Consider the following 26,059-nt stretch of genomic DNA (forward strand, 5'->3'; position numbering starts at 1 on the left):
CACTGCAGTTGACCCATAGGTCATATAACTGCCCTGTCTCAGTCTTTTTGCCCCCAGTCTGCTGCCAAGATCCTACTAGTGGCAAAACCAGTTGGCACCCAGACACCATCAGTCCTAAGATTTATCCTATGCGTTCTCTGAAAATTCGTGTATCATCTGTACCGCCCTTCTCTGGGGCAGGGGAGTGATCAGATAACAGCGATGACCAAGAATGTGGCCCTTTCCTTCTCAGCTTTGATAGGCTGTGCTAGCCCTCTGTTCTGGTTTTTCTCGAAGGTTAGGGACAGAGCAGATGATCCACTAATATCCCAGCGAGGGTCCAGCAGACATGCCTCCGCTTACTCTAACTTTTCCACGGCCTGTTTCGGTTCTAACACGCCCCCAAGTGGCTTCAGATGGCGAGCCGGTTCAGATGGCGCTAGGTTGTGGAGAAACGGCGCCCCCTACTGGCTAACCCTTGGTCTTGCGGCAGCTCACCGCTCTTCCCAGAATCTCCTCTCTCGTTCTTTTTTCCCATATATTGATGTATGTATGTATGTATTCCTTTGGCTGTGCCAGGTCTTAATTGCAGCAGGCAGGATCTTTAGTTGCCTCATGTGAACTCCCTCGTCAGGGAACGAAGATCTCCAAAGCTGTGTGACAGCTAAAATAAATAAATCCAATGGAAAGTTGTAGAGGCTTTATTTTTTTGTTTCTTTTGGCTGCCACGCAGCTTGCAAGTTCTTCGGTCCTGACCAGGGATCGAACCCAGGCCCCAGCAGTGAAAGCGCAGAATTCTGACCACCAGATTGCCAGGGAATTCCCTCTATTAATATTTAAGAACAAGAACCTGGGTTCCACAGACCATCCCAACAGGGGTCTGTGGATAGAATTCAAGGGTGAGAGTCCATGAACTTGGATGGGAAAAAATTATGTCTCGGTTTTCACTATCCTCTCACTTAAAATGTAGCATTTCCTTCCGGTGTGCATAAAGGCAGCGGAGCACAGTAGTATTGGGAGGGCTTGGACTTTGTCACCTATAGAATGCACAGATATTTCCATATTCTGTTACAGTTGTTGCAGATCTTTTAAAATATAATTTTCAATCTTTGTTTTGAAATTACAGTAGTCATTCAGCTTGTTGCTTGCTCCTATTTAATGGGTTAACAAAGAAGCCCATTGATTACTGTTTATCGCAGTCAAAAATATATTTGATGATTGTATTTTAATATAAGTGATTTGCTTTAAAGTTTATATTTTACGTTGCACATTTTTTTTTAATTCTGAGAAGGGGTGTAGGTTTTGGCAGATGTTGAAGCATTCAAAGCACAGAAGTGTGTAGAAAAAAATTTGGTAGGGGACTTCGCTGGCAGTCTAGTGGTTAGGACTCTGTGCTTCCACAGCAGGGGTCATCAGTTCAATCCCTGGTCGGGGAATTAAGAACCTGCAAGCTGTGACACTCGGCCAAAAAAAAGATACGAAAAAATTTTTGGTAGGACTTATGGGTAGACTGGATGGATAAAGGAGGGAGAAATCAGAGCTGATCCCCCAGTCTGTGGTCTGAGTAATGGTGGGTGGGGGACTGGTTAAGGTTCTCATGCAAGTCCTCACTGTGAGACCCACGCAAATTGCGACGCGTTTCCCCATCTTTTCCCTCTCCCTGCTGATTCAGAAAGAAATCTGCAGACCTCTTTTTCAGCCTTCTGGAGATAAAGGGGGATTTCTCCTGAGAGTCACACTCCCACAGAGACAGGAGTTAGCAAATATTTTTATTCTTACTCTTATTTATTTATTTTAATCAATAAGCTGAGAGTTATACGAAATCAGAACCATACTACTAACAAGATTATTTCTGGCCTTACTTTGTGGATTCAATTCCGTGGGCACTGAACGGGGGCTTTCCAGGCTCTCCTAAGGGTGAGGTGTTGCTTAGTTGCTCAGTCGTGTCCAACTCTTTGCGAGCCCATGGACTGTAGTCCACCAGGTTCCTCTGTCCCAGGGATTTCCCAAGGAAGAATACTGGAGTAGGTTGCCATTTCCTTCTCCAGCAGATTTTCCTGAACCAGGGATCGAATCCAGGTCTCCTACAGTCCAGGCGGATTCTTTACTGCTGAGCCACTGGGCCTTTTAAGGAAAAGAGGACAGGGAGTTCTCTGGTGTCCCAGTGGCTAGGATTCCAGGCTTTCACTTCCTTGAGCCTGGGTTTGTTCCCTGGTTGGGGAACTGAGATCCCATGAGCCACATAGCGTGGCCAAAACAATAATAAATAAATATAAAATGAAAACTACTGAACACAGATCGTGAGTATACAGCTCAGTGAGACTCACAAACCGAGCACACCCATTTAACAGGCACCCAGATCAAGAAACTGAATATGGCGAGGCCTCTAGAAGCCCCTAAAGATTGTTTTTGGTCTGTGAAAGTGTTAGTGGCTCAGTTGTGTTCAACTCTTTGCGATCCCATGGACTGTAGCCTGTCAGGCTCCTCTGTCCCATCAGATTCTCCAGGCAAGAATACTGGAGTTGGGTGCCATTCCCTTCTCTAGGGGATCTTCCTGACCCAGGGATCGAACCTGGATCTCCTGCACTGCAGGCAGATTCTATATGCTCTGAGCCACACATGCAAATAGAACTTAAAAATCCAGGTGTAGCCAAGGTTGGTTCCTCCTGAGGGCTGGAGAAAAGGATCTGTTCCAGGCCTCTCTGCTTGGCTTGCAGATGACCGCCTTCTCCCTGCATCTCTTCATGTCATCTTCCCTCTATCCATGTGTGTCTCTGTCTGCAAATTTCCCCAGATTATATGGATACTAGTCATATTGGATCAGTGCCCACCCTAATGACCTCACATTAACATGATCATCTGCAAATACTCTATTTCCAAATAACATCACCCTCTGGGGTTCTGGGGAGGTTAGGATTCCAATCTATCTTTTTTTTCGGGGGGTAAGGGGGGAACGACACAATTCAACTCATAACAATGCCAAAGAGTTTTCCTAAGTGATTGTGCCAATTTAATCAGCCACTTGTTCAGTCGCTAGGTTGTGTCCAGCTCTTTGCAACTCCATGGACTGCATGCAGCATGCCAGGCTTCCCTGTCCTTCTCTATCTCCTGGAGCTTGCTCAAGCTCATGTCTACTGAGTTGGTGATGCCATCCAACCAATCCAACCATCTCATCCTCTGTTGAGCCCCCTTCTCGTGCCTTCAAGCTTTCCCAGCATCAGGGTCTTTTCTAATGAGTCAACTCTTCGCATCAGGTGGCCAAAGCTTCAGCTTCAGCACCAGTCCTTCCAATGAATATTCAGGGTTGATTTCCTTTAGAATTGATTGGTTTGATCTCCTTGGAGTCCAAGGGACTCTCAAGAGTCTGGTCACTAGGGGCTGGAGTATTTTAAAGCTAATTCCAGACATGATATCATATGCTCTGGGAGTGTTTTAAAAGGAAGGAAGACTCGGTCTGATTTACATTTTTAAGCGATTCTATCTGTTCTGTGGGAATATAAGACAAGGCAAATATCCCATCAAGAAAGAAAAGATAAATATAGAGTGAGCTCTCCTGTGATGACACATGTAGGATGCTCAGGCCTCCCGGGTGCCCTCAGCTCAGGGATGTGTCCAGCGACCCGTGCTCCGTCCTTGATGACTGGTGCCAGCCTGCCCTGTGGAGCACCACTTGGGGTTTGGGGGATGCTGAGGGAGGAACCAGGCCAGGACTCAGGCTGTCTTTCTGTCCGCCCTCCTCCCTGCCAGGACATCCAGCAGCTCCTCCAGCTCCAGCAGCTGGTGCTTGTGCCAGGCCACCACCTCCAGCCACCTGCTCAGTTCCTGCTGCCGCAGGCCCAGCAGAGTCAGCCAGGTAAGACCCCTTACCCTGGACGGCCTCCCCCGACGCCTCCATATGACTCCCGCTTCCCCCCCTCACCCCGTGTGGTCCCTCTTGTCTCCCCAGGCCTGCTACCAACGCCAAATCTATTCCAGCTACCTCAGCAAACCCAGGGAGCTCTTCTGACCTCCCAGCCCCGGGCAGGGCTGCCCACACAGGTAAGCAGTCTACTGAGTACTTCAGGGTGTGGGTGAAAGGTGTGAAGTTGGAGGAGTGAGGGTCTGCTTCCCATTTGGCCCACCCACAGCCACAGGGGCCAAGATGGGGGTCGGGAGCTGCAGGGCCCAGCGCTGTTCTGCCACTGATTTGCTGTGGGACCCTAGGCAAGCTGCTCTCTCTGTCTGAGTTGGTTTGCTCCTCCACAGAATGAGGGAAGTCAGCCAGACCAGTGGCTCTTAACCCTTGCAGGCACATGGGTTCCTTGGAGAATCTGATGGAAGATTTGAGTCTGACCTCCCACTGCCCCAAAAAGGCACAAGTGCACAAAACAAAATTTCAGGGGCTTCACAAGCCTTTAGATCACAAATGCTTCAGATCTCCAGCACTCCAAGCAGGGTAGGTGGGGGGTTCCCTGAGGAAGGCGTCTGTTGGTTCATGTCCCCTTTCCAGACCAGAGACTGCAAACGGTGGCCCACACTCACTGAAAAATTGAGTTAGTTATCAACAAAATTCCCAGATTCCCAGCTTCTTTTGACAAAGCAGAAGCTATGGGAAGGCTGGATCTGCATTCAGAGGGTATGAGCACAGGCCCCTTCCCGCATGATGTGAGCTCTCCCGGCTGTCTCGTCCCATGGCCTTTTTTTTAGTTTGCTGCCTGCGTTCTAAACTTTGATCATGCGTGAGTGCTTAGTTGCTTCCGCCGTGTCTGACTCTGTGCAACGCTATGAACTATAGCCTGCCAGGCTCCTCCGTCCATGGGTTCTCCAGGCAAGAATACTGGAGTAGATTGCCATGCCCTCCTCCAGGGGATCTTCCCCACCCAGGGATAGAACTCTCTGCGTCTCCTGTGTCTTCTGCATCACAGGCAGATTCTTTGACGCTGAGCCACCCGGGAACCCCCCAGCTTTGATAATACTCTTTCATGATTACAATTTCAAAGTTCCCTCCTACCTATTTTTCATAACAGCCCTTTCAAAAAATATATAAACTATTTCAGAAAACCTGAAAAGTTTAAATGCTAATACAGGGCTTGGCTACAATACTAGAATGCAAAATGCTCAGAAAATCAAGTTGGTTTTGTAATGTGGGGACCGGAAGTCATTTGGCTGCAAAACCTGTCTTAACCTGAATTGAGGCAGTGTGTGACTTCTTTATCCCTCTTGTGTGATGTTCACCCTTAACTGACAGCTGTTGATATGCCTGAATATAGGGTAATGCCTTGACCCTAATTAGAGGAGAGTTTACATTATCTGTGATATATGCCCCATGCCGGCTTTCTAAAACCTGAAAAATTTCTGAATTCTAAAACACATGTGGCCCTGAGGTTTTTGGATAATGGATCAAGGGCTTGTGTGTCCAACATCCCTGCACCCATCACCTGTTTAGATGTTTCATTTTTAGGGAAATGAAGCATTCCAGAGAGAACTGCTGCTTCCTTGTAAATTTCCCTAGTGTCCCTCCCTATTTTTTTTTTTTAATTTTACTTTATTTGCAGCCTAGTCATTTTTAACCTGATTCTCCCAACAACCCCGTGGGGTAGGTAGAGTAGCCATGATTGTTCCCATTCCGCGGAGGGAGAAACTGAGGCCCAGGGAGATTAAGAAATTTCCCTGAATCCCCAGCAACTGGATAGCAGAGCCAGTCCTTGATTTCCTGCCTGAAAGGAGGCTAAAACCGTGAACCCCCGTGGAAACAGCCTTTGGTGGAAGGAGATGGCTGCTCCTTATGGGCGTCTGCAGGCCAGGAGGGAATGTGCAGAGAATTTTGGGCAGTGAGAGCGCCCTTGTGGGGCAGCAGAGGTCAGCTTGATTGGCCATGAGTGGGGAGGAGCCACCTGGGGGCAGATGGAGGGGAGTCTGCAGGGAGAGTCTGGATGGCAGGGAGGGAGGGAGGGGGACCGAGCAGCCAAGGTTGAGCCCCATCCTGGTCCTCGGGCCTGCATCCCACCCACCTGCCCACCCCACCAGGCCGTGACCCGCCCCACGCTGCCCGATCCGCACCTCTCACACCCGCAGCCCCCCAAATGCTTGGAGCCACCATCCCATCCCGAGGAGCCCAGTGATCTGGAGGAGCTGGAGCAGTTCGCTCGCACCTTCAAGCAACGCCGCATCAAGCTGGGTTTCACACAGGTCTGAGGCCGCCCGCCAGGACATGTGGTGGGCGTGGGGTGACAGGGCGGCGGGACCCTTTGGTGGCGGGAGGGGTGGGGCCTCGTTATCTGGTGGGCGGAGTAGGGGGTGTGGCCAGATGGTGGGCAGGGTGAGGGGTGGGGAGCATAGGCGTCTAGTAGGCGGGGTGAAGGGGGTAGAATCATCTAATGGGCGGGGTTAGGGCTGGCTTAGATGCTGGGCGGGGCTGAGCCTTCTGCCCAGCCCTGACCGCCGTCCCTTCGCCCCACCGGCCCAGGGTGACGTGGGCCTGGCCATGGGCAAGCTCTATGGCAACGACTTCAGCCAGACGACTATTTCCCGCTTCGAGGCCCTCAACCTGAGCTTCAAGAACATGTGCAAACTCAAGCCCCTCCTGGAGAAGTGGCTCAATGACGCAGGTGGGACTTGGGCTGGGGTTCCCGCACGGGCGGCGGGCCGGGGGAGGCGCCCTTTCACGCCCCCATCTCCTCCCGGACACAGAGACTATGTCTGTGGACTCAAGCCTGCCCAGCCCCAACCAGCTGAGCAGCCCCAGCCTGGGTTTCGACGGGCTCCCTGGCCGGAGACGCAAGAAGAGGACCAGCATCGAGACAAACGTCCGCTTCGCCTTAGAGAAGAGTTTTCTAGCGGTGAGGTCCCACCTCCGGGCGGCCCCGAGGGCTGGCGGGAGGGTGCGCCCGGGGCTGACGAGCCCTCTGTCCGCAGAACCAGAAGCCTACCTCAGAGGAGATCCTGCTGATCGCAGAGCAGCTGCACATGGAGAAGGAAGTAATCCGCGTCTGGTTCTGCAACCGGCGCCAGAAGGAGAAACGCATCAATCCCTGCAGCGCGGCCCCCATGCTGCCCAGCCCGGGCAAGCCGGCCAGCTACAGCCCCCACCTGGTACCAAGAGCCCCGCGCGGGGAGGAGGGGTCTCCAAGCTCAGGCACACCCTCACCCCTTGGCTGGCACCTCGTGTGAAGCACAACCTACCTGGTTGTCCACAGTGTTCCTAGAATGGGTGGAGGCAGGGAGAGCCACCCTTGGGGACAGGCTGTCACATGGGTGGAGCAGAGTCACACAGCACACACTGTTCTGACGGAGATCCAGGCACCACCGCACACACTGGCGTGGCCACACACAGAACTGCCCCAAGGTGCAGCCACACGGGGACGACCCAAGGTAGAGCTCCCCCCTCACACAGATTGACAGCCACTCAGACCCTGGCAGGGCGTCAGTACAGCCCTGGTTGTGCACGAGACATCCCTTTTTCCCACCTAGGGTGGAAGGCGATGTGACACTACAGAGAGGGGCAAGGGGCCCAGAGGAGCCCCCCACCCAGGGATGTGACGGAAGGAGGGACCATCTGAGCTGAGTCACGAGGACAAGGAGAGTGAGCCAGCCACGTGAGGGACAGGCAAAGGGATCTGTGTGCACAAAGGCCTAGAAGCCAGAGTGTGCTGAGCCCAGTTCGACGAACTCCAGTGCAATTTAGTGTGGTTAGAGCTGGAATGTTTATGAATGAGTATGGGGGAGGGGTGGAGGATAGGCAAGGGCCAGATACCAAGTCAAGTGCTGAAAGAGCTTTAACCTGAACCACAGGCAGTGAGGCACTCAGGATGGGTTTGGAGCCTAAGAGGGACTGGCTCACATTTACAGTGAGGCTTCTGGGATTAGGATGAGACTGGAGGCAGGGAGGCTAAGAAGGAGACTGGTGAATGGTCCCCCCAAAATCAAGCAATATAACATCTCAACACTGTGGTGCAGAGATACACCTTACGCTCCTAACCACCCGCACCCCACCACGTGCATGTGCAGAGACACGCATACTTCAGACCTGCAGTGGGACAGCGTCGGAGGAGAGGCAGGGAATGACCGCCTCCTGTCGGGGGCCTAGGATCACCTAGGACAAATGTGGCGAAAGCTGATGGAAAGCCCCTGGCATGATCGAAACACAGCCTTGCAACCACAGCCCCTTTCCCCACCCTGGAGGCACATGTGCAGGGGTAGGACCCACAGAAAGCACTGGGGAGCTGCTGGAAGACAGCGCCTTCTCTCCTCTCTCCCCAGGTCACACCACAAGGGGGCGCCGGGACCCTGCCGTTGTCCCAAGCTTCCAGCAGTCTGAGCACAACAGGTCAGAGCGGGCAGTGGGCAGTGACAGGGTGCTGGGAGAACGCAGGGCAGGCTCGAGCCTGAGGTCCTCAAGGCCACGGTGTCTCAGGGCATCTATGGGCCTCGAGACTGAGCCTGGAGGTGGGGGATGGGGAAGAGGACAGACTCACCCCTACCTGCCAGAGCAGCTCAGGCTTCATCTGCTCCATAATTTCATTTGAGAAAAGCAGGAGGCTGATAAAGGTGATGTGTCTGGGTTCTGTTTCTGGCATTTATAAACTGAACTCCAGAAGTAACTTTACCTCTCTGAGTCTCAGTTATAAAATGATTGTGAATGTATCATATATACCGAAGCTACATCCATGAATATAGACATACAAAAGTGTGTATGCACATATGCACATACACACTTTTGTACCCAAAGCCCTCCTTTGTTTCTTCCTGGGGCGCGTGCGTACTAAGTTGCTTCAGTCGTGTCCAACTCTGTGTGACCTCATGGACTGTAGCCCGCCAGGTTCCTCTGTCCATGGGATTTCCCAGGCAAGAATACTGGAGTGGGTTGCCCTGCCCTCCTCTAAGGGATCTTCCCGACCCAGAGAACGAACCGGCGTCTCTTAGGTCTCCTGCATTGGCAGGTGGGTTCCTCACCGCTAGCGCCACCTGGGAAGCCCCCTTCCTGGGGGTAGGGCATGTTTAACACCATATATAAAAATAATATAAAAACAAACACCAAATCGCCCCCCCTCAGGTTAAGAAATAGTAAGTGGAAGTTTATGAAGTAGTAAGGGTGTGCCTGGTTCTAGGTCTAAACTCTTTATAATGAGTGTTGACTTCACACCCATTTTATTAGACTCTGCTATCTTCCCCATTTTCCAATGAGGGAACTGAAGGCCAGAGAGGTGAAGGTACTCACCCAAGGGCACAGCTGCGATGTTGCAAAGCTGGGAATTGTTGTCCCGGGTGTCTGACCTGAGTCTGCGCTCTGCACTCTCAGCCTCAGCTGCAACCCCCTTCCTGGCCCCTAGAGGGAGCCATAGGGGGTCTGTCCTCTGGGCACCCCTGGTTCTTTGTACAAAGGGGCCCAGAGGTGAGATTCAGGGCTGGATAAGCAGGGTGTGAGCGCACTCTGGGCTCAGGGCACAGGCCCTGTGGGTGGCTGCCGCCTGTGCTGGGATTACTGTCATTGTGGCAGAGGCTGTGGGACAAAAGGGCAGAAGGCCTAAATGTGTTCCGACTGAGGAGAGGTTGCGGGACTGGGCAGGCGTCGACCTCGGTGGAGGACGAGTGGAAGCTGAAGTCTCCATCTCTTTGTCTCTCTCTGGCAGTTACTACCTTATCCTCAGCTGTGGGGACACTCCACCCCAGCCGGACAGCTGGAGGGGGTGGGGCCGGGGGCGGGGCCGCGCCCCCCCTCAATTCCATCCCCTCTGTCACCCCCCCACCCCCGGCCACCACCAACAGCACAAATCCCAGCCCTCAAGGCAGCCATTCGGCCATCGGTTTGTCGGGCCTGAGCCCCAGCACGGGGTAAGTGGGCAGCAGCAGGTAGGAGGCTGTGGGGGAGAGCAGGGTCGCTGCTGCTTCCAGGGTGGGGAGCTGCGCCCCCGGTCCTGCAGGAGGGTCTCTGCCCCGCTAACGCCTCTGCTTTGCCTCTTGCAGAAGCACAATGGTGGGGTTGAGCTCCGGGCTGAGTCCAGCCCTCATGAGCAACAACCCTTTGGCCACTATCCAAGGTGCGTGCTGCCTTAGGTCACTCCCACTGTCACCAGCCCCGTCCCCCGGGGCCTGGAGCCCCCCCTTTGCTGCTCCAGCCATGCCATCCTGCCCTCGCTCACTGCATCGCTCATCTCTTCATACCCATCTCACCTCTGGGGAAGGTGTGAGGGGTGCTGATGGGGTCCGTGGGTCGGATGGGAGGACAGAGGGCATCGCGGGCTGGATGCTGGAAGGCACGCCCAGCCCAGCCTCTCTCTCTCTCCCTCCCAGCCCTGGCCTCTGGTGGAACCCTGCCCCTTACCAGCCTTGACAGCAGCGGGAACCTGGTGCTGGGGGCGGCTGGCGCAGCCCCAGGGAGCCCGGGCCTGGTGACCTCACCACTCTTCTTGAACCACGCTGGGCTGCCCCTGCTCAGCGCCCCGCCTGGCGTGGGCCTGGTCTCGGCAGCCGCTGCGGCCGTGGCGGCCTCCATCTCCAGCAAGTCTCCTGGCCTGTCCTCGTCCTCCTCTTCGTCCTCCTCCTCGTCCTCCTCTACCTGCAGTGAGACGGCAGCACAGACCCCTGGAGGCCCAGGGGGACCCGAGGTAGGGTCCAAGCCCGAGTGAGGGCCCGCCATGCCTCCCCTCCGACTCCTCTGACACTCCCCCCTGGCTCCGCCCCCCACCTGGGAAGCAGGTGAGGAGGCCGGCGGTGGGGGCACCGAGGGTCCTCGGAGCAGGAGTGACAAAGGAGGAAAGACCAAAAAATAAAAAAATAAAAAACAAAAGACCAACCAACAAACCAAAAAGAAAAAAAAAGAAAAGAAATCAACCAACAGAAAAAAGAAAACCAAAAATAATCACAAAGAAACCAGCTGCCCCAAAGGAACCAGAGGTAAAAAACAAACAAACATTCAAAACAAAAACCAAAAAACAAACAAAAAATTCCTCACCAAACCGAACAAACCAAATACCAGTCTGGAGCCAGACCTCAACGTGCTCACCCTCACTGCTATGACACCAAATAAGCACCCAGCCAGGGGCAGAGCGGCCTCAGTAGGGTGGACCTTACACGACCCCTGGCTGTAGGGCCCGGGCTCCCCCCTGGGGGGGGCGGTGGCCAGAGAAGGAAGAAGAGAATGTGCCAGCCTCCCAGCCTGTACCCCCGGCCCTGGGCCAGCCAAGACAGGGCACGGCCTGCGGTAGGGGGGGTGGGCTCAGAACCACCCACCAAATACTCTTTTCCAGAAGGTGAAAGAGAAAGGGCGTGAACAAACTTACACCAAATATTCAGTAGCTTCATCCAAAGGATGTACAGAATTTTTAGCGTTGTGCTCGACAGAATGTGTCCCTGTCATGTGTCCCCCCCTCCCCGGGACTCCCACTTTAACCTCCTCCCTCCCCCACCCAGGGGAGAGTTCCAGGCAAGGCCTGGGATGACTTTTCAGCCCTTTTACCTCCCCCGCCCTTTCCCTTTGAAGGGTGGGCTGGGCCATTTTGCCAAGCTCTAGCTCTCACATGTTCCCCCTACCCCACCCCACCCTGCCCACCCGTCACCCTCCTCTGTTCTGGAACCTCCCACTATCCCTGGTCCAAGGGAAGGAGGAAGTTTCAGGCAAGAGAGAAGAAGGTGAGGGCGTTGAAGTTGTCTTTTTTTCCATCCTCGTCTGTCAGTTTCCCTTAAAGAAAAAAAAAATTCATATTCCAGTGCCTATCCGTGGGATCCTTCACGTTCTTTGACATTTTTGACCAGAAACCAAAAAGAGAACTCACCTCGCTCTTCCCGCCCTGTGCCCCTCTGATCCTGGCAGATGCCTCTCCCTCCCCTCTCCACCCCACATGCACACACGCACGCACCCCAGTGGTGGGGTTCCTCCAGATGGCGTCCCCATCAGGGTCGGTGTGGCAGGGACAGTGCCATGGCCCGTGGTCCCCATCCGAGTGGGCGCTGTGGTGACCACCACTCCCATGAGACCTCCCTCGAGTCTTGGCTGGACCCCATGTTTGCCCAGCCCCGGACGCATCTCTACGGAAGAGGAGAGACGCTGCTGGGAGCCACGTTGCCCTCCTGCTACTGGGGAGGCCAACAAAGTTTTGAACCAAAAAAAAAAAAAACAAAAAAACCAAACAAACAATAAATTAAAACTAGGAAAAAAGAAAGAATTTATAGATATATATATATTTAAGGGAAAGAAGACGAGGACTCTTCAACGAATAAGAAGGAGCCGCAAGGTGGAGCCAGGCCCCTGCACCAGTGGTCCAGGCCTTTGGTCCCCGAGGCGGATGGAAGGATGGATGCTTCTTTCTCTTCACAAATACCTCATGGACGTCGTCTTCGGGAAAGCTGGAGGGGCGGCTGGGGCCGGGCCTGTCCCTCAGCCAGGGCGGATGGAAGCGGGTGGGCAGGGCTGAGAGAGGGTGTCAGGGACGGGGGTGAAGAGCCCCAAGCTCCCCGCCTCCCCCCCCCCCCCCAATCAACTGAAAAAGCTTTAAAAAAACAAAACAGGAAAAAAGAAATGAGAAAGCAAAAAAGAATGGACGAAGGAAAACTAACAAACTTTCGGGTGGTTTGATTCCTCCTCTTGAGTTCTTCCGTTCTCTTCGGTCTGTCCTCTCCCCCTCTCCTCCTTTCTCTCAGCTGTCCTTCCCTCTTCCTCCCCTCCTATCTCACCTCTCTCCATCTCCTTGTTTCTCTGTGTCTCTCCTCAAACCAAAGTGTTGCTGTGAAGGACGCGAGCCATTGAAATCAGAGTGGCCCCCGCCCCTGGCTGGGCAGGCGCAGAGGGAGGGGAGAGCCCCAGGAGACTGGCGGGGCTGCTGGATACTCCCAGGAGAGGCAGACGGAGCCTCGGATGCCACCCTGGGCCCTGAGGCCTCAGCGTTCTCACTTTCTTTGTTGTCTCCCTTCTCCGACCTGGGAAATGAAACTTTTAGGCTGGGCCACGGAGGCAGCAGAGACTCGGCTGTTTCAGGGGTCTCGGGTGCCTTGTCTGGGAAGTGGTGGAGTGGTTGCCCCTCCCACCCGGGCACCGATGGAGCCTGGCATGCCGTCGACCCATCCTCGCCAGAATGTAAGCATCTCCGCTGAACCGACTCCCCGCCCTTACCCTACTTCTGATTTTGTCCGTTTTTATTTCCTGAAGAGAAAGGACTGGCTAGCGGGCCTGGGCCCTAGCCCAAGGGTTGAGACGGGGCCAAGGGCTCCTGAACGGATAGGAAGGACGTTTGAGCAGAGCCAAGTGAAAGGAATTGCAACCAAAAACCCCTCCGAGAAGACAGGCAGCATGGAAGGCATGGTGGAGATGACTCAATAAACTATGATTCTAGACCAAAAAATAGAAAAAAATAGAAAAAAAAAGAAAAAAAAAGGGGAAAAAAAAAAAAAAAAAGAAAGAAAATCCAGGACTCACCACCACCCACTTCATCCTGCTTCCTCCCCATCAAGTCCTGCCTCCCAGACTGCTCCACCACCCCAGTAGGAAGCGGGCAGAGAGGAAAGGAGGAAGCAGGGGGCAGGGATGGGCCGATGCCCTGACACTGGTGGAGGGACCCCCGTGCAGCCAGGGTGGTGGGGACCCTCCCCATCCAACCCCCATTATCTGGGAAAAGAAAAAACAAGAGAAAAAGAAAATTCCTGGGAGGGGGAAAAAATAACCAAATCCCAAGCTTTAACTACAGCTGTGAAACCAAATATTGGGAAGGGGGTGGGAGGGAGGGAGGGGCAAGTGTGCCCCAGGTCTCCCCCCTGGGCCCCCTCCCCCGAGGACTCGAGATAAGGCACCAAATACCTCATAGAACTTTAATGTTAAAAAATGGAAACCAAATATCGTTGGCTGGGGGCCAGCCAGGGCAAGGGGCTGGGGGGGGCTGAGGGAGCCAGGGTTAGGAAGGTGATGGGGGAATTCATGCCCCCCACCTCCCTCTGCCCCTTCCACTCCAGCCTCCCCCGTCTCGACTCCGGGAAACAAAACTATCTCATCGTTTTTATTTTGTGGTCTGTACAGAGCCTGTGTCCGTGTGTCTGTGTGCGAGCGAGAGAGTTGGGGGGCTGGGGAACTTTATGTGGGGTTGGGGAAGGAGACCCCAGGCCAGGTTCTGGGCTAGGGGAGATGTCTGAGGTGGGGGGCCAGGGGCCTGGGCTAGGAAGAAGGATGAGTGGACTGAAGAAAGTGGGAACCCTCTGAATTTCTCCTCCCCAACCTGACCTCCTTACTCAAGGGAGGGACAGACTGGGTCTACCTAACGGTAGGCCTTTTAATTGTGCCAAAAAAAAAAAAAAACTTGCCAGTAACTAAAACACCTCTCTCTGGCCTCTTCTGGGAGGGCGGGGGCTGGGAGTGGGAGGAACGACTGGGGGAGGGGAGGCAGGGTCAGTGGCGCTGAAGAACCAAGGCTCTGTATGACCTGGGGCTACGACCAGGAGGAGGGGTAAGGCTCTGAGTTTCCCGAAGGTCTCCTCCCTGGGAAGGCCAAGAGAGGCTCTCCAAGCCCTGCACCCTGGGAAGATGGGGTAAGGGACTAGCCATGTGGTGAGGGCACCTCTTGACCTGGCTAGATCTCCACCCCCACCCCCACCCAAACCCCAGGGTGCCTCTCTCCCTTTAGCCCAGGGTAGGGAGAACTGAGTGAGAGAGAGAGTGAAACGGACTGAGCAAGACTGAGACACGCGGGTCCCCACTGGCCTCTGAGTGGGAAAGGCAAGTGCGAGAGATAAAGGCCTCCAAGAGAAAAAAGAAACAAACCAAAGATTTAACCATTAAAAAAAAAAACCCACAGACAACTCCGCTACCTTTTTATACGTTGGAAAAAAAAGTGAAAAAAATTAAAAAATAAAAATAAAAAAAAAATACACAAAAACTCCAAGCCGCAGTTCCTTCATGCGGTTTGAACTTTGACCTCAGCAGTCTCCAAAGCAAGATGACGATGAGAAAGGGGAACAAAACAAAGAAAAAATAATGTATATTTTTAAGTATTTGTCCTTGAGATGTTAGCTCCTTGTTAAACAAACACAAAAAGGAGAGAAAAATCCAGAGAGAAGTGTTGCTGGGACGGAGACAACTATTTACTATGTCTGTGACCCCTCCCCTCTGCCTCCCCTTCCTCTCCTTTCCTCTGTCCCCGCTGTCCCTCCCCCGACCTGTCCCCCCAAGCCCAGGGGCTCAGTATTTATTTATTTATATGATTGCAGGGTGACTGGGGGCCTCTCTCAGCAACTTGTGGAGAGGCCCTTTGGATCATGGTAGGGTGGGGAAGGGCCGAGGAGTCTGGAGAAAAGCAGGAGCCTGACCTTTGGTCAGTTCCTGTCTGCCGGCTCCTTTCTGGCTGCTTGTGTCGCTGCTGCCACCTTCACCTCCCAAATCCAAGGCTGTTTCACGAGGGCAAGGTGACCACCCCACCTTGTGAAGATGGAACTGTTTCAGCCCTTTCTGGGGTGGGTGTCTCCCCCCTTTGAAAGACCAGGTTCGAATGGGGAGGGGAAGAGTGGCTAGTAGTGGGCAAGGGAGACCGAGGAGTCTCACCCAGACACGGAGCAGGCCCTGGAGGAGGCCTGCCTCTCCTTCGTCCTCACCAACTTAGCCCCCCTTTCAGTTCTGTTGGTCCCATGTAGCCCCTCCCCTTCCACCCTGGACCCCCCTCCCTGTCTCTTCTCGTGGTAGCGGGTTAGCGTTTCAGTGTTCTTAACTCCAATCTGCTTGTTCATTGTACAATGTGCTTCTTTTAAGGCCCCATTTTTGTAACTTGAGTGTGTCATTCATCTGAACAACATCAAAAAATAAAAAATGAAAAACTGTACAGAGAGAAACACTGCCTGCTCTCCTTGGTCTCCTATCTTGGGAAAGGTGGTGGGGAAATCAGGGTGTGGGGTGGGCGTGTGTGTGCCTGGGAGGGGAAGGGTTTACTTCTGTTCAATGTTCAGAAGTAAGGCCTGAGCAATTTTTTTTCACCAATTAAAAAAACAAGTCTGGAATCTTAGAACAAATTCAAATTCCTGATTTTAAATCTCATTTCTTGGAGAAGGAAATGGCAACCCACTCCAGTATTCTTGCCTGGAAAATCCCATGGATGGAGGAGCCTGGTAGGCTACAGTCCATGGGGTCGCAAAGAATCGGACACGACTGAGCGAATTCACTCACTCAATTATCTTTCAATAAACTAAGCTTTAAAAAAAAAAAATTTCATTTCTGGGGACCTCCCTTGCAATCCAGTGGTTAAGACTCCGTGTTTCGACTGCAGGGTGCTCGGGTTCGATCCCTCATTGGGGAACTAAGATCCCATATGCCCGTGTGACACAAAAAGAAATAAATCTCTTATGCCATTTTATAGATATGTGACCTTCAGTGTGTGAGCTTCAATGTCGGCATCTATTACACTGGGACAATATGTAGCCTGTGGTGGTGGTAAGGATTCAAGATGATCTCCAGCAGACAGACTTCGATAAATGAGTACTATGAGCAAATCAGGAAGCCAGAGAGCAGTTCCCTACTTCCATCCACAGAGGACTTGAGACCATTTAAAAAGAGTTGACTTTGAAGTTGTCTGGTGATACAAGATACACATCTGACTTCTTTTTCAGAATGACATTAGGGCGCTCACTCAAATTTTCGTGCTTGTCATTCGGCAGGAACGACTTGTTTCACACACCAGACCATGGGCTGAACCCTAAGATCTCACCGCTGAAAATCATCGGTGGGTCATCTCACTGTCGTCAGGTCTTCCTGTCATCATTCTACCCTCTGATGTATGCCTGACTCAGAGGTGCTGGAATTCTGCAAAATTCAATAGCGAGGGATAGGGGAACAGGAGAAAGGAAAAGAGTAGGAGAGGGTTTGATCATTTTGAAAGAGAGAAAGTATTAACACTTTGGGAATTCCCTGATGGTCCAGTGGCTAGGACTCTGTGCTCTGCGCTCCCACTGCAGGGAGGCACAGGTCCCATCCCTGGTAAGGGAACTAGAATGCCACAGACAACATGGTGCAGCCAAAAAAATTAAGAATCACCCGCACTGCACTGTTTTGGCAAGACAGAAAAGTGCTTCTCCAACTCTCAAGCCAAGTCAGTAGGGATAGGTGAGTGGCATGTTGGGCTGGAAAACAGGTCTTTTGTTCCAGTCCTCTGCCTGTAGAGGGATGCAGTCAGAGCCATATAGACCCGAAAGGACTCTGTCTCCCAGGCCAGTCTGTGACAATCAGAGATGGCACATGCAAGAGCACTCCAGAGCTGAACTTGGTGGCATCCACTTACAGCCCCGTAAATGTGCTTAACTGTTCCAAGCAGCGCCCCCTGCACAAGCCATACTTGGGCTCACACACCCTGAAGAACATGTTGTCACTGGAGGACCACCATTCTGTTCCCTTGAGTGCTCTGCTGAAGCAGCTTCTACATCTGAAAAATCTAGCAACGCAAGGTTCTTTGTGGGGTCAAGTCACCACCACCAAAATTGCTGTGTTCAAAATGCAGATTCTTCGGTCTTAAGACAAGCTGCTGGATCCAAATCTCTGGGGAAATTCCCAAACATAAAGTTCAAGAGCCTTTGCCTGTCCAACTCAAACGCCAGCATCCAGCAACGGTTTGATTAGTGCATCTTCTTTAGGACCATGGTCCAACTGAAGACTCTGGAAGTTTCAGTGGGGTGAACAATGATTCTTGTTCATAAACACATTTGTGCACATAAACTTTTCTCAAGAAGGGAGTCTTGAAAAGTTCTCACTAGGAGGCTCTAGAAAGGAACCACAATAGAGGTGACCCCTGTCCCCAGCACTGTTAAAGAGCTTGCTTCTCTGCGGAAAGCATCTTTATTGAGGAGTCAACCAGAACCCTCAGGGTTTTTCCCTCCATTCCTGTCCCTTGGTTCAGCCTGATTTTTATCTGGTTTTGCAAAGAGAAATCCTCTAATTGTTCTAAGTATTTATTTGACATGACTTTTTCGATGTTACAGCTCTTCTTGAAAGCAAGCAGTTTGAGAATGAATCTTTACTTGTGGATTAAGGGGCTCTGGAATGCTCGGCTAAGATGGTTCTAGTCCTTTCTGTAGGGTATGAGGTTACTAAAAGATGGAGCCCACGATCAACACGCTCTGGTCAAAAACCACGGCTTAACAGATAAGTGCTGTTCTTCATTAGGAGCTTTCAAGATATCAAAGGGTTGAGAGCTTTACCTTTTTAAAAAATGAAGCCTAAGCCTAAGCCCCAGTGCCCACAGAGGGCTACAGGATTGCTGAAGGGAGTCAATCAAGAGCAATGGAGAGGCTGAGGGGGCAGCTCTTAGGCCTCCCTTTCCACTGGTCTCAATGCAGAGAGCTCCCTTTACCTCTCATTCCCTAGGGTTCCAGTAAGAATCCTAAAAGACTGGGGTAACCCTGGGGCTGGGGGAGGGTGGGGAGGGAAGGGGGGAGCGGGGGGCTGTTAGAGACAAAGACTAGCATAGAAGCCAGGCACTTCCAGTCACACACTCACCATCTCTTCTCCACCGCCCTCCCCCTCAAGGATGTAGAAGACAGCAGAATGTAGAGGGAAGCACACAGGTGATTAAGTCAATTGAAACTACGCTGAAATTCAAGCTCTGCCTTGTGCAGGTTGAATGACCTTGGGTAAGTCTCCTCACTACTTTTGACTTCAGATTCCTTTCCTACAAAATGTTCTTGTCACAGGACCAGGGTGAAGATTCCAAAAAATATAAGCAAACACTTGAGACAAATTAGGCATTCAAACATCAGCCAGCCACCCCAACCACCTCTCCCGCCACAACAAGCAACTGTTGCTAACTCCAGGTGGGTGTCAGAGCACCTTCCTACCCCCAGAAACTGTTCATCTTCTCCAGCCCCACAGCTGGATCTTGTCCCAGAAGCCACCTCCTCCACTGCCCCTGAGATCATACCTTTCCGAGACGTGCATTTGCCCTCAGGGGTCCATGATGAGAACACCAGATGGCCTTGGAGGAGACCGCTCACATCAGGCCAGAGCAGGGGCAACACGGTGGTAACAACCTGAAGACTTTCCTAAAGGTTCCTGCCCCCAAGCAGAAACAGCTTCGTTTTTCCATGGGGCTTTGGGGACCTCTAGTGGTCAGAGAACCACACTGCCCCGACCTATGACCAGAGGGAAGTCGCTGCTCAGAGAGCCCACGGACTCCAAGTCCTCCTCTTAGGTTCTGGGTTCCCGTTTACTGAGCTCCACCACTTGTCAGGCTCTGCTCTAGGCACTGGGGATGCAGCCATGACAAGTCAGACCCAAGAACCTGGGGGCTCACAGTTACCAAGTTCCACCATCCCACATAGTCAGGCCAGACAAAAGCATGTAAATGTCCAACTCAGTCTTTATTGACTGTTTTACCTTGGGGCCACCAGTGCTAACAGGTGTGGGGGGGCCCACCTTTATTCATGTCAAGGACCCTACAGCACCCCCCTCAGAAGACAATAAATCCAGTTACAGAACTTACATGGCAGTTGGGAGGAGTGGAAAGGGGCACAGTATGTACAGAGACCTAAGGGGGCGGTGGAGGTTCTTCAGCAACCGGGCCTGGTGGTGCTGAAGAGGGAAATGAGCTGCAGTCAGCCACTGATCTGGACCCCCTCGGCCTCAGCCAGAGGGTAGATCTCAATGGCCTCCACCAGGGGCAGAGCCTCCACTGCAGTCTCCATCACAGCCAGGCCCACGGCGGCTTCGGCCTCTGCCAGCTGCTGCCGCACAGCTGCCTGGTGCTGCTGCTGGTGGGTCTTGCGGTGCTTCCACAGGTTGGAGAAGGAGCGGTAGCTCTTGCCACAGTCGGGGCACGAGTAGGGCCGTTCGCCCGTGTGGATGCGGCGATGTTCTGCCAAGCGCATGGAGATGGCAAAGGCCTTGCCACACACTTCACAGGCAAACGGCCGCTCACCGGTGTGCAGGCGGCGGTGGTCCTTCAGGTGGGTACTCTGACGGAAGGCCTTGCCACAGTCCGGGCACGGGTACGGCCGCTCGCCGGTGTGGATGCGCCGGTGCACCTGCAGCGACGTCTCCGTGCTGAACAGCTTCTTACACTCGCTGCACTCCAGGCCACGACGTCGGGCGGGGGCCGCAGGGGCAGCGGGGGCCGCGCTCCCGAGGGTTGTCGGGGAGGCGATGGGTGTGCGCGCAGCCCGCGGGGCCCGAGGGGCTGGGGGCTCCTTAGCCAGGACCTCCCCCGGCCCAGCTGCCGCGTGCGCAGCCTCGTGCGCCTGCAGCCGAGCGGCCGAGCCCACTTTCTTGCCACACGTGCCGCACTCGAAGCGCCGCGGGGCCTGGGCGGCCGCAGCTGCACAGCGGTGCTCCCGCAGCCGCAGCGAGGAGGGGAAGGCAGCGCCACAGGACGAGCAGCGGTGGGGCTGGCGCCCGGCATGGGCCACCAGCTGGTGCACCTCCAGCAGCCGGCGCAGTAGGAAGGAGCGGGGGCACTCACGACACTTGTAGGGGTACTCGCCCGTGTGGTGGTAGCGGTGCATGAGCAGGCGGTAGGGCCGGTGAAAGCGCACCCCGCACTCCTGGCAGCGGTACGGGAAGTGCTGGGCATGCACCAGACGGTGCTGCCTCAGCGTGGAGCTCTGGGTGAAGGCCTTGCCGCAGTCCCCGCAGCGGTAGGGCCGCTCCCCTGTGTGTGTGAGGCGGTGGCGGGCCAGGTTGGCGGGCGAGTTGAAGGGCTTGGAGCAGTCCGGGCAGGGGAAGGGCCGCTCGCCCGTGTGCGTGCGCAGGTGGTTACGCACGTGTGACTTCTTCTTGAACATCTTGCCGCAGATGCTGCACTTGTGGCGCCGTTCCAGCCGGTGCACAAAACGCTGGTGCCGGGTCAGCTGCAGCGCCTTGCCAAACTCGCGGCTGCAGAGGAGGCAGCGGTAGGTGCCTGGGGCGGCGGGCTCCGCCGAGCTCTCCTCGGCCACGGGGGGTTCCGGGGCCTCTGGCTCTCCAGTCTCTGCTGGGGCTGGCTCAGGAAAGCCAAGGACGGGCTCCTCCGGGGGGACTGGTGTTGTGGGCAGAGGAACACCCCCAACCCCATGGGTACGCCGGTGATAAAGGAATTTGGTGAGGTTGACAAAGGTCTTTCCACACGGACACGAATGCAGAGGATTGGGGGTGTGGGCTCGCCGGTGGGCCAGGAGGAGGGCCTCCGTGCCAAAGGCCAGGCCACAGTCCACACAAAGGAAATGAGACTCACTGCTGTGGTCTCCAAGGTGCTGGTCCAGACTGGAAGGGCTGGGAAAGACACGACTGCACAGGGGGCACTTGAAGACACCCTCCCGGTGACTCCGCAGGTGCTGCTGTAGCTGGTGAGGTGAGAGAAAGAGCTGGTCACAGGCTGAGCAAAAGAGCTCCTGGGTGGCTGCCCCGCCTGGCTCTCCGCTGTTGTTCCTCCGTGCCCTGCGCCCCCGGCGATCGCGCCCGAGGGCTTCCCCGTTGCGCAGCTCATAACTGTGGTCAGAGGAGGGCACGGGCTCAGGCTGAGACACAGGCACCTCCACTGGCGCTGGGGTCAGAGTCTCCTGCTGCAAGACGGGCTCCTCAGACTCCGGGGCGGGAGCAGGGAAGTGGGTGGCCTGATGCTCCAGGAAGTCGGCTGGCAGCTGGAAGAGCTGAGAGCACTCCGAACACTTGTAGAGGAGCAGCTCCACCTCGGTTACCACCTCAGTGGTGGTGGCAGCGGCAGACGGGACAGCTGCCCCTTCCCCACCCTCTTCTGCTTTGCGGTACGAGTGCTCCACAGCCACACGGGTCTGGCCCATGGGGGACCCCACAACAACTGGGGACCCCAGGACAACTGGAGTCGGAGGCTTGGTGGGAGTGGCCCGGAGGTGCGTCTGCCGGTGGTTCAGCCAGAGCTCCTGGCTGGCAAAGAGAGCCTTGCAATCTACACACTCATAGTGGATGGTACTGGAGCTCAGGGCAGGCGCCTTGGGTGGTGGCTCAGCTGGCACTGCCTCCTGGGGTGCCATCATCTTCAGGTGCAGCTCCTGGTGCTCCAGGAGCTGGCTGGGTGACATGAGCAGCTGCCCACACTCCAAGCACTGGTACTGGCTCTCCTGGACGAGGGTCTGATAGAGGCCGGTGCCAGAAGCTGCCTCTGCAGCCACAGTGACTCCAGGGTCAGCCACACCCACCAGCTCAAAGTGCTGCTGGGGCACGTGGGAGTTCTGATGCATGAGCACCTCCTCCAGGGATCCATAGAGCTGGTTGCACTCAGAGCAGACATAGCGGTGCTCAATGTACAGGACCGTTTCCTCTGACTCCTCAGTCATGACGGTGGCAACACCCTGAGCTGGGAGATGTGGGGACAAATCATATCTAAGTCACTGATTCTTCAGTCCTTCCCAGGGACAGTTCTTTCCCTTTATCATTGCTCTACCAAAACCCTAGATCAATTTCCCCCTCTAACTTTTTGCTTCCATATTTCTACCCCCACCCCACTCCCTTCCTCTCCTGAACACACAAGAACACCAAGCACAAAATCTTTCCCCCAGTCCCTTCCCAGTCAATCTACCCAAATCTTATCTCTGAATCTTAAATTCCCCCCACCAGATCCTTGCAACCTGTTGACTCTCTCATTCTCCTGCCCCACAGCTGGCCCAAGGCGCCAACCTACCACACAGGAACCTCTTCAGTCAATACTTCCTCTACTGACTCCTTACCAACACACTACCCATCCCTACCCCAGATGCCCAGGAGAGTCCTCACAGGCTTGGACCATCCACTTCTCACAGCTCGCTCCTCCTCTGCTTCCACCCCGAGGGTCTCTCTCTTCACACCCCAACCACTCAAACTGTCCCAATGCCCGACCACTTTCAGCACCTTTTCATGGTTCAACCTCCCTCCTCTGCACATAGCCCATCACCCACTAACCTTCTCCCTTTGGTGCCCAGGTTCCTCACATCAATAAACTTTTCTCACATTGGCCTAACCCATCTCCCCACCCAGACCTTGCCCACCTTAACCACTTTCCCACGATTCCCAGGTCCCTCTGTTCAAATTACTTAACTCCCTCTACACATTAAGGTCCTTTCCCACAATCCTAATAGCCTACCCAGAACTTCTAGACTCATCATCACAAAAGACAGCCAGAACTTTCTTCACACTTAGACCCCTCCCACCACCCTAACGCATGTCTCCAGAGCACCCAGACACTCTTCCCATTAATCCTCTACCTCTTCTGTGCACTGAGACCTCATCCACAATTCTAAGTCCCTCTGAGGTACCCAGCCCCCTCTTCGTACTGACTTAAGCCCCACTTCATAGACAACCACCCTGGACAATTGAGGGATTCCCAGAACCTCTCTCCACATATTCTTCTTCACAAAAAAGACCCTTCCCGTCCTAACTTATTCTTGGGATACCCAGATCCTTCTTTAAAAAAGACCCACCCTCACCCTAATCCATTCCAGGGACAGACCCTCCCCCCCCTCCCAGCCACACACACACACATTATTAATCTAACCTTTTCTTCCTTGCAGAAAGACCAGCTTCCTCCCACCCTAACCCATTCTAGGAACGCCCAGACACCCTTCTTCCTATCAATCTAAGCCCCTCTTTTCCGCAGAAAGACCCAACCCCACCCTAACCCACTCCAGGGATGCTCAGATCCCCTCTTGATACCCAAATTCCTCTTTTCTGCAAAAAGATCCCACACATACTCTATCCAATCCAAGAATATCCAGACTACCCTTCATAATGGCTTAGATTCCTTTCCCACATACTCCTCCCACTGTCCAAATCTCATTAAGAATACCTAAACCTTGCATCAGCACCCTAACCCTGATAGCCAGCCAGATCCTCCTTCCTAACAACCCAAGCCCCTCTCATCAGCCTATTATCCCTGGGGGGCTACCCAGACCCCCTGACCCACCCTAGACACACAGATCGTTCTCACCACCCTAAAATCCTCAAGGGACCCCCAATTTCTACTCTTCACCTTGACCTAATTCCTGGTACTTTCCAAAAAGACTACTTCTCAAGTTATTCGATAAACACGAAGACCACAGTTTCATATAAGATAAAACTTCTTTACACAGAGACCCATTCTCAGGTCTCAACCCATTCCAAGAGTGCCCAACGCTCCCCGCTCGCCCTCCCGCCCCACATACTTTGGTTTAACTCTTCACATTAATGTAACTCATCCTCATCCTTCACACTGGGACCTCCACCTCGCCCTAAGATACCAGGCATATCCATTTCCTGGTATCTTTTCACACTGAAGACCTAACTCATGAGCCTAACTCTCCAGGCATAACTAGATTTTCGCTTTACGTCAACTTAACCACCTCCGTTCTCACGGCCGGAACCCCTCCCCGGGCACCCAGCTGTCCTTTAACCGTCCAGCCTTCGTCCTGGGTTGTCCCACAGCCAAGCCCCTATCCGCGTACTCCCTGGAGTCTTAGAGACCCTCCCGGGGACACTCGAACGCCTCCCTTCCCACCCAAGTACCCGATAGCGCCCAGCCCGAGCCCCGTCCCTCCTCAATCAGCCCTTCCCACGACTCTCGCCCCCTTCCGACCCGCCGCCCCGGCCCGGTCTCACGCGCACCCCGCGGGCCGTTGGTACCGCTCCGCCCCACCTCCCGGCGCGCGCCCCCCCTCCGGTCCTCAGTGCGCAGGCGAGGTGGCGAGAGAAGGCCGCACGGGCAGGGTGGGGAGCCCGGCCGGCCCTTCACGCGCCCGCTCGCACGTACCCGCCTCCGCCGTCTCGCACGCCCCGGGGCCAGACCCGGACCCGGGCCGCAGCTCCCCTTGCGCGGCCACCCTAGCGGTGCGCCCTCTCTAGCTCCCGCCGTCACCTCTCGCCTGCTCCGCAGCCTCGCTCTCGCCCCCGATCGCCCGCAGCAACGCCCCTCCCACCTTCCTCCTTGGCCGCCGCGCGGATGGCCGAGTGCGCCCAATCATCGTCCGTCTGGCCTCTGCCGTTGGGCCAATCGACGCTCACGTCTCCGAGCCCTGGACCAATAGTATCGGGCGTTGGGCTCCCTCCGCAGCACCCAACCAATCCTCCAGCGACGTTTTCTCACTGGCCCGCCTCCGACTGATAGGGCCCGCCTCCTTACGCCCTCTGAAGGATGTTCCTCCTCCACCTCCTCCTCGACCCCTCTTGACGGCTCGAGAAGGGAGGGCGGCGCGATGACGTCAGGCGGCGGAGCGACGCTTCTGGCGCCATCTTGGGGCCGCTGGGCGGTAGGTGGGTGGTTCTCCAAGGGGAAAGTAGGGGAAGTTGAGGCACAAACACCAGGAGGACGGCGGAGGTTGGGGAGCTGAGGCTTAGGAATCCCTGAAGAGCGAAGGGAGAGAGCGAAGCTCTGGTCAGCGCGAAGGGAAGGAGAAAAAGGGGAAATCAGGGCTCTAGACTTTGTTAGAGAAGAATAAAGGCAGAAAGAAAGAAGGGAAGAAAAACCGAGGGACCCTTGACGGAAGGGGGAGGAAGAAATGTCGGAGGAAAAGCACGAATAGAGAATCTGAGCGAGCCAGAAAGATCTGAAGGGTAAGGGAGGAAATGGAAGTTGGAAGGAGAAACAGTAAAATCCAGGAGGGGCATTTGTTTTGTTTCCTATCGTGAATATTTAATAAGCGGATGCAATATGCCAAGTCAAGGTTAATCTTTGTAGGGATAGAGAAGGAACAGGAAAAGTCTGTGCCCTCCTGGATTTTAATTTCTGAGAATATAAAAGTATCAGGTTCAGGGCTTCCTTGGTGGCTCAACCAGTGGTTAAGAATCCGCCTACCAGTGCAGGAGACACCCGTTGCATTCCTGATCTGAGAATGTCCCACATGCATCGGGGCAGGTAGGCCAGAGGACAGCAACTACAGAGCCTGTGTTCTGCCCCAAGGGAAGCTACCACAAAGAGACGCCTGTGTACTGCAAATAGAGAGTAGCCCCTGCTCCCTCCAACTAGAGAAAGCCCACATATAGTAAAGCCAAGTGCAGCCAAAAATAAATACTGTAAGAAAAGAAAAGATCAGGGTACACAAGTAGCTGTAGACAGCCAGTGACGGTAGTTGTAAAGAAAATAAAGCAGGGGGACAGAGGACATGGACTGATCTTGGATGGCAGGGAGGCCTCTCTCTGAGGTCACTGAGGAATGACAGGAAGGAGCCAGGAAGGAGACTGCTGTCAGGGTGGGAA

General features: G+C 54.2%; 2 protein-coding genes across 12 annotated transcripts in view; one reads left to right on the plus strand and one right to left on the minus strand.

The window, feature by feature from the left end:
- Positions 1–13,358, plus strand: part of POU2F2 (POU class 2 homeobox 2) — a 79,052-nt gene extending 65,694 nt beyond the window's left edge. For 3 of the 10 annotated variants that reach the window (XM_044931315.2, XM_025269183.3, XM_044931314.2), the window contains 10 exons: positions 3,727–3,832; positions 3,926–4,017; positions 5,986–6,147; positions 6,425–6,566; positions 6,649–6,797; positions 6,874–7,050; positions 8,218–8,284; positions 9,588–9,789; positions 9,922–9,995; positions 10,249–13,358. In XM_044931315.2, the coding sequence (XP_044787250.1) occupies positions 3,727–3,832; positions 3,926–4,017; positions 5,986–6,147; positions 6,425–6,566; positions 6,649–6,797; positions 6,874–7,050; positions 8,218–8,284; positions 9,588–9,789; positions 9,922–9,995; positions 10,249–10,583 (1,506 nt within the window). In that variant the 3' untranslated portion in view covers positions 10,584–13,358. The remainder of the gene's footprint in view (positions 1–3,726; positions 3,833–3,925; positions 4,018–5,985; positions 6,148–6,424; positions 6,567–6,648; positions 6,798–6,873; positions 7,051–8,217; positions 8,285–9,587; positions 9,790–9,921; positions 9,996–10,248) is intronic. The other 7 variants (XM_044931316.2, XM_006041252.4, XM_044931317.2 and 4 more) reach the window with 4 other exon arrangements.
- Positions 13,359–19,250: 5,892 nt separating this feature from the next.
- On the minus strand, positions 19,251–24,843 carry ZNF574 (zinc finger protein 574). Of its 2 annotated transcripts, none has more exons than XM_006041251.4 (2): positions 24,723–24,843; positions 19,251–22,214 (listed from the first exon to the last, which is right to left on the minus strand). In XM_006041251.4, the coding sequence occupies exons 1-2, from the start codon at positions 24,826–24,828 to the stop codon at positions 19,504–19,506; spliced, it is 2,817 nt and encodes a 938-aa protein (XP_006041313.2). In that variant the 5' UTR covers positions 24,829–24,843; the 3' UTR covers positions 19,251–19,503. The 2 variants fall into 2 exon arrangements, with proteins under 2 accessions (XP_006041313.2, XP_006041312.1); XM_006041250.4 differs by having other exon boundaries at positions 24,618–24,793.
- Between the last annotated feature and the right edge of the window lie 1,216 nt (positions 24,844–26,059).

This window comes from Bubalus bubalis, chromosome 18 (genome assembly GCF_019923935.1).
Source record: "Bubalus bubalis isolate 160015118507 breed Murrah chromosome 18, NDDB_SH_1, whole genome shotgun sequence".
NCBI classification, from domain to species: domain Eukaryota; kingdom Metazoa; phylum Chordata; class Mammalia; order Artiodactyla; family Bovidae; genus Bubalus; species Bubalus bubalis.

Bases quoted from the DNA above. Each gene is read 5' to 3' on its own strand.
- ZNF574 (XM_006041251.4), bottom strand. From the start codon at position 24,828: ATGATTGGGCGCACTCGGCCATCCGCGCGGCGGCCAAGGAGGAAGGTG. The intron at 22,215-24,722 runs GTGACGGCGGGA...CACATCTCCCAG, and splicing joins GGCTGCGGAGCAGGCGAGAG to CTCAGGGTGTTGCCACCGTC.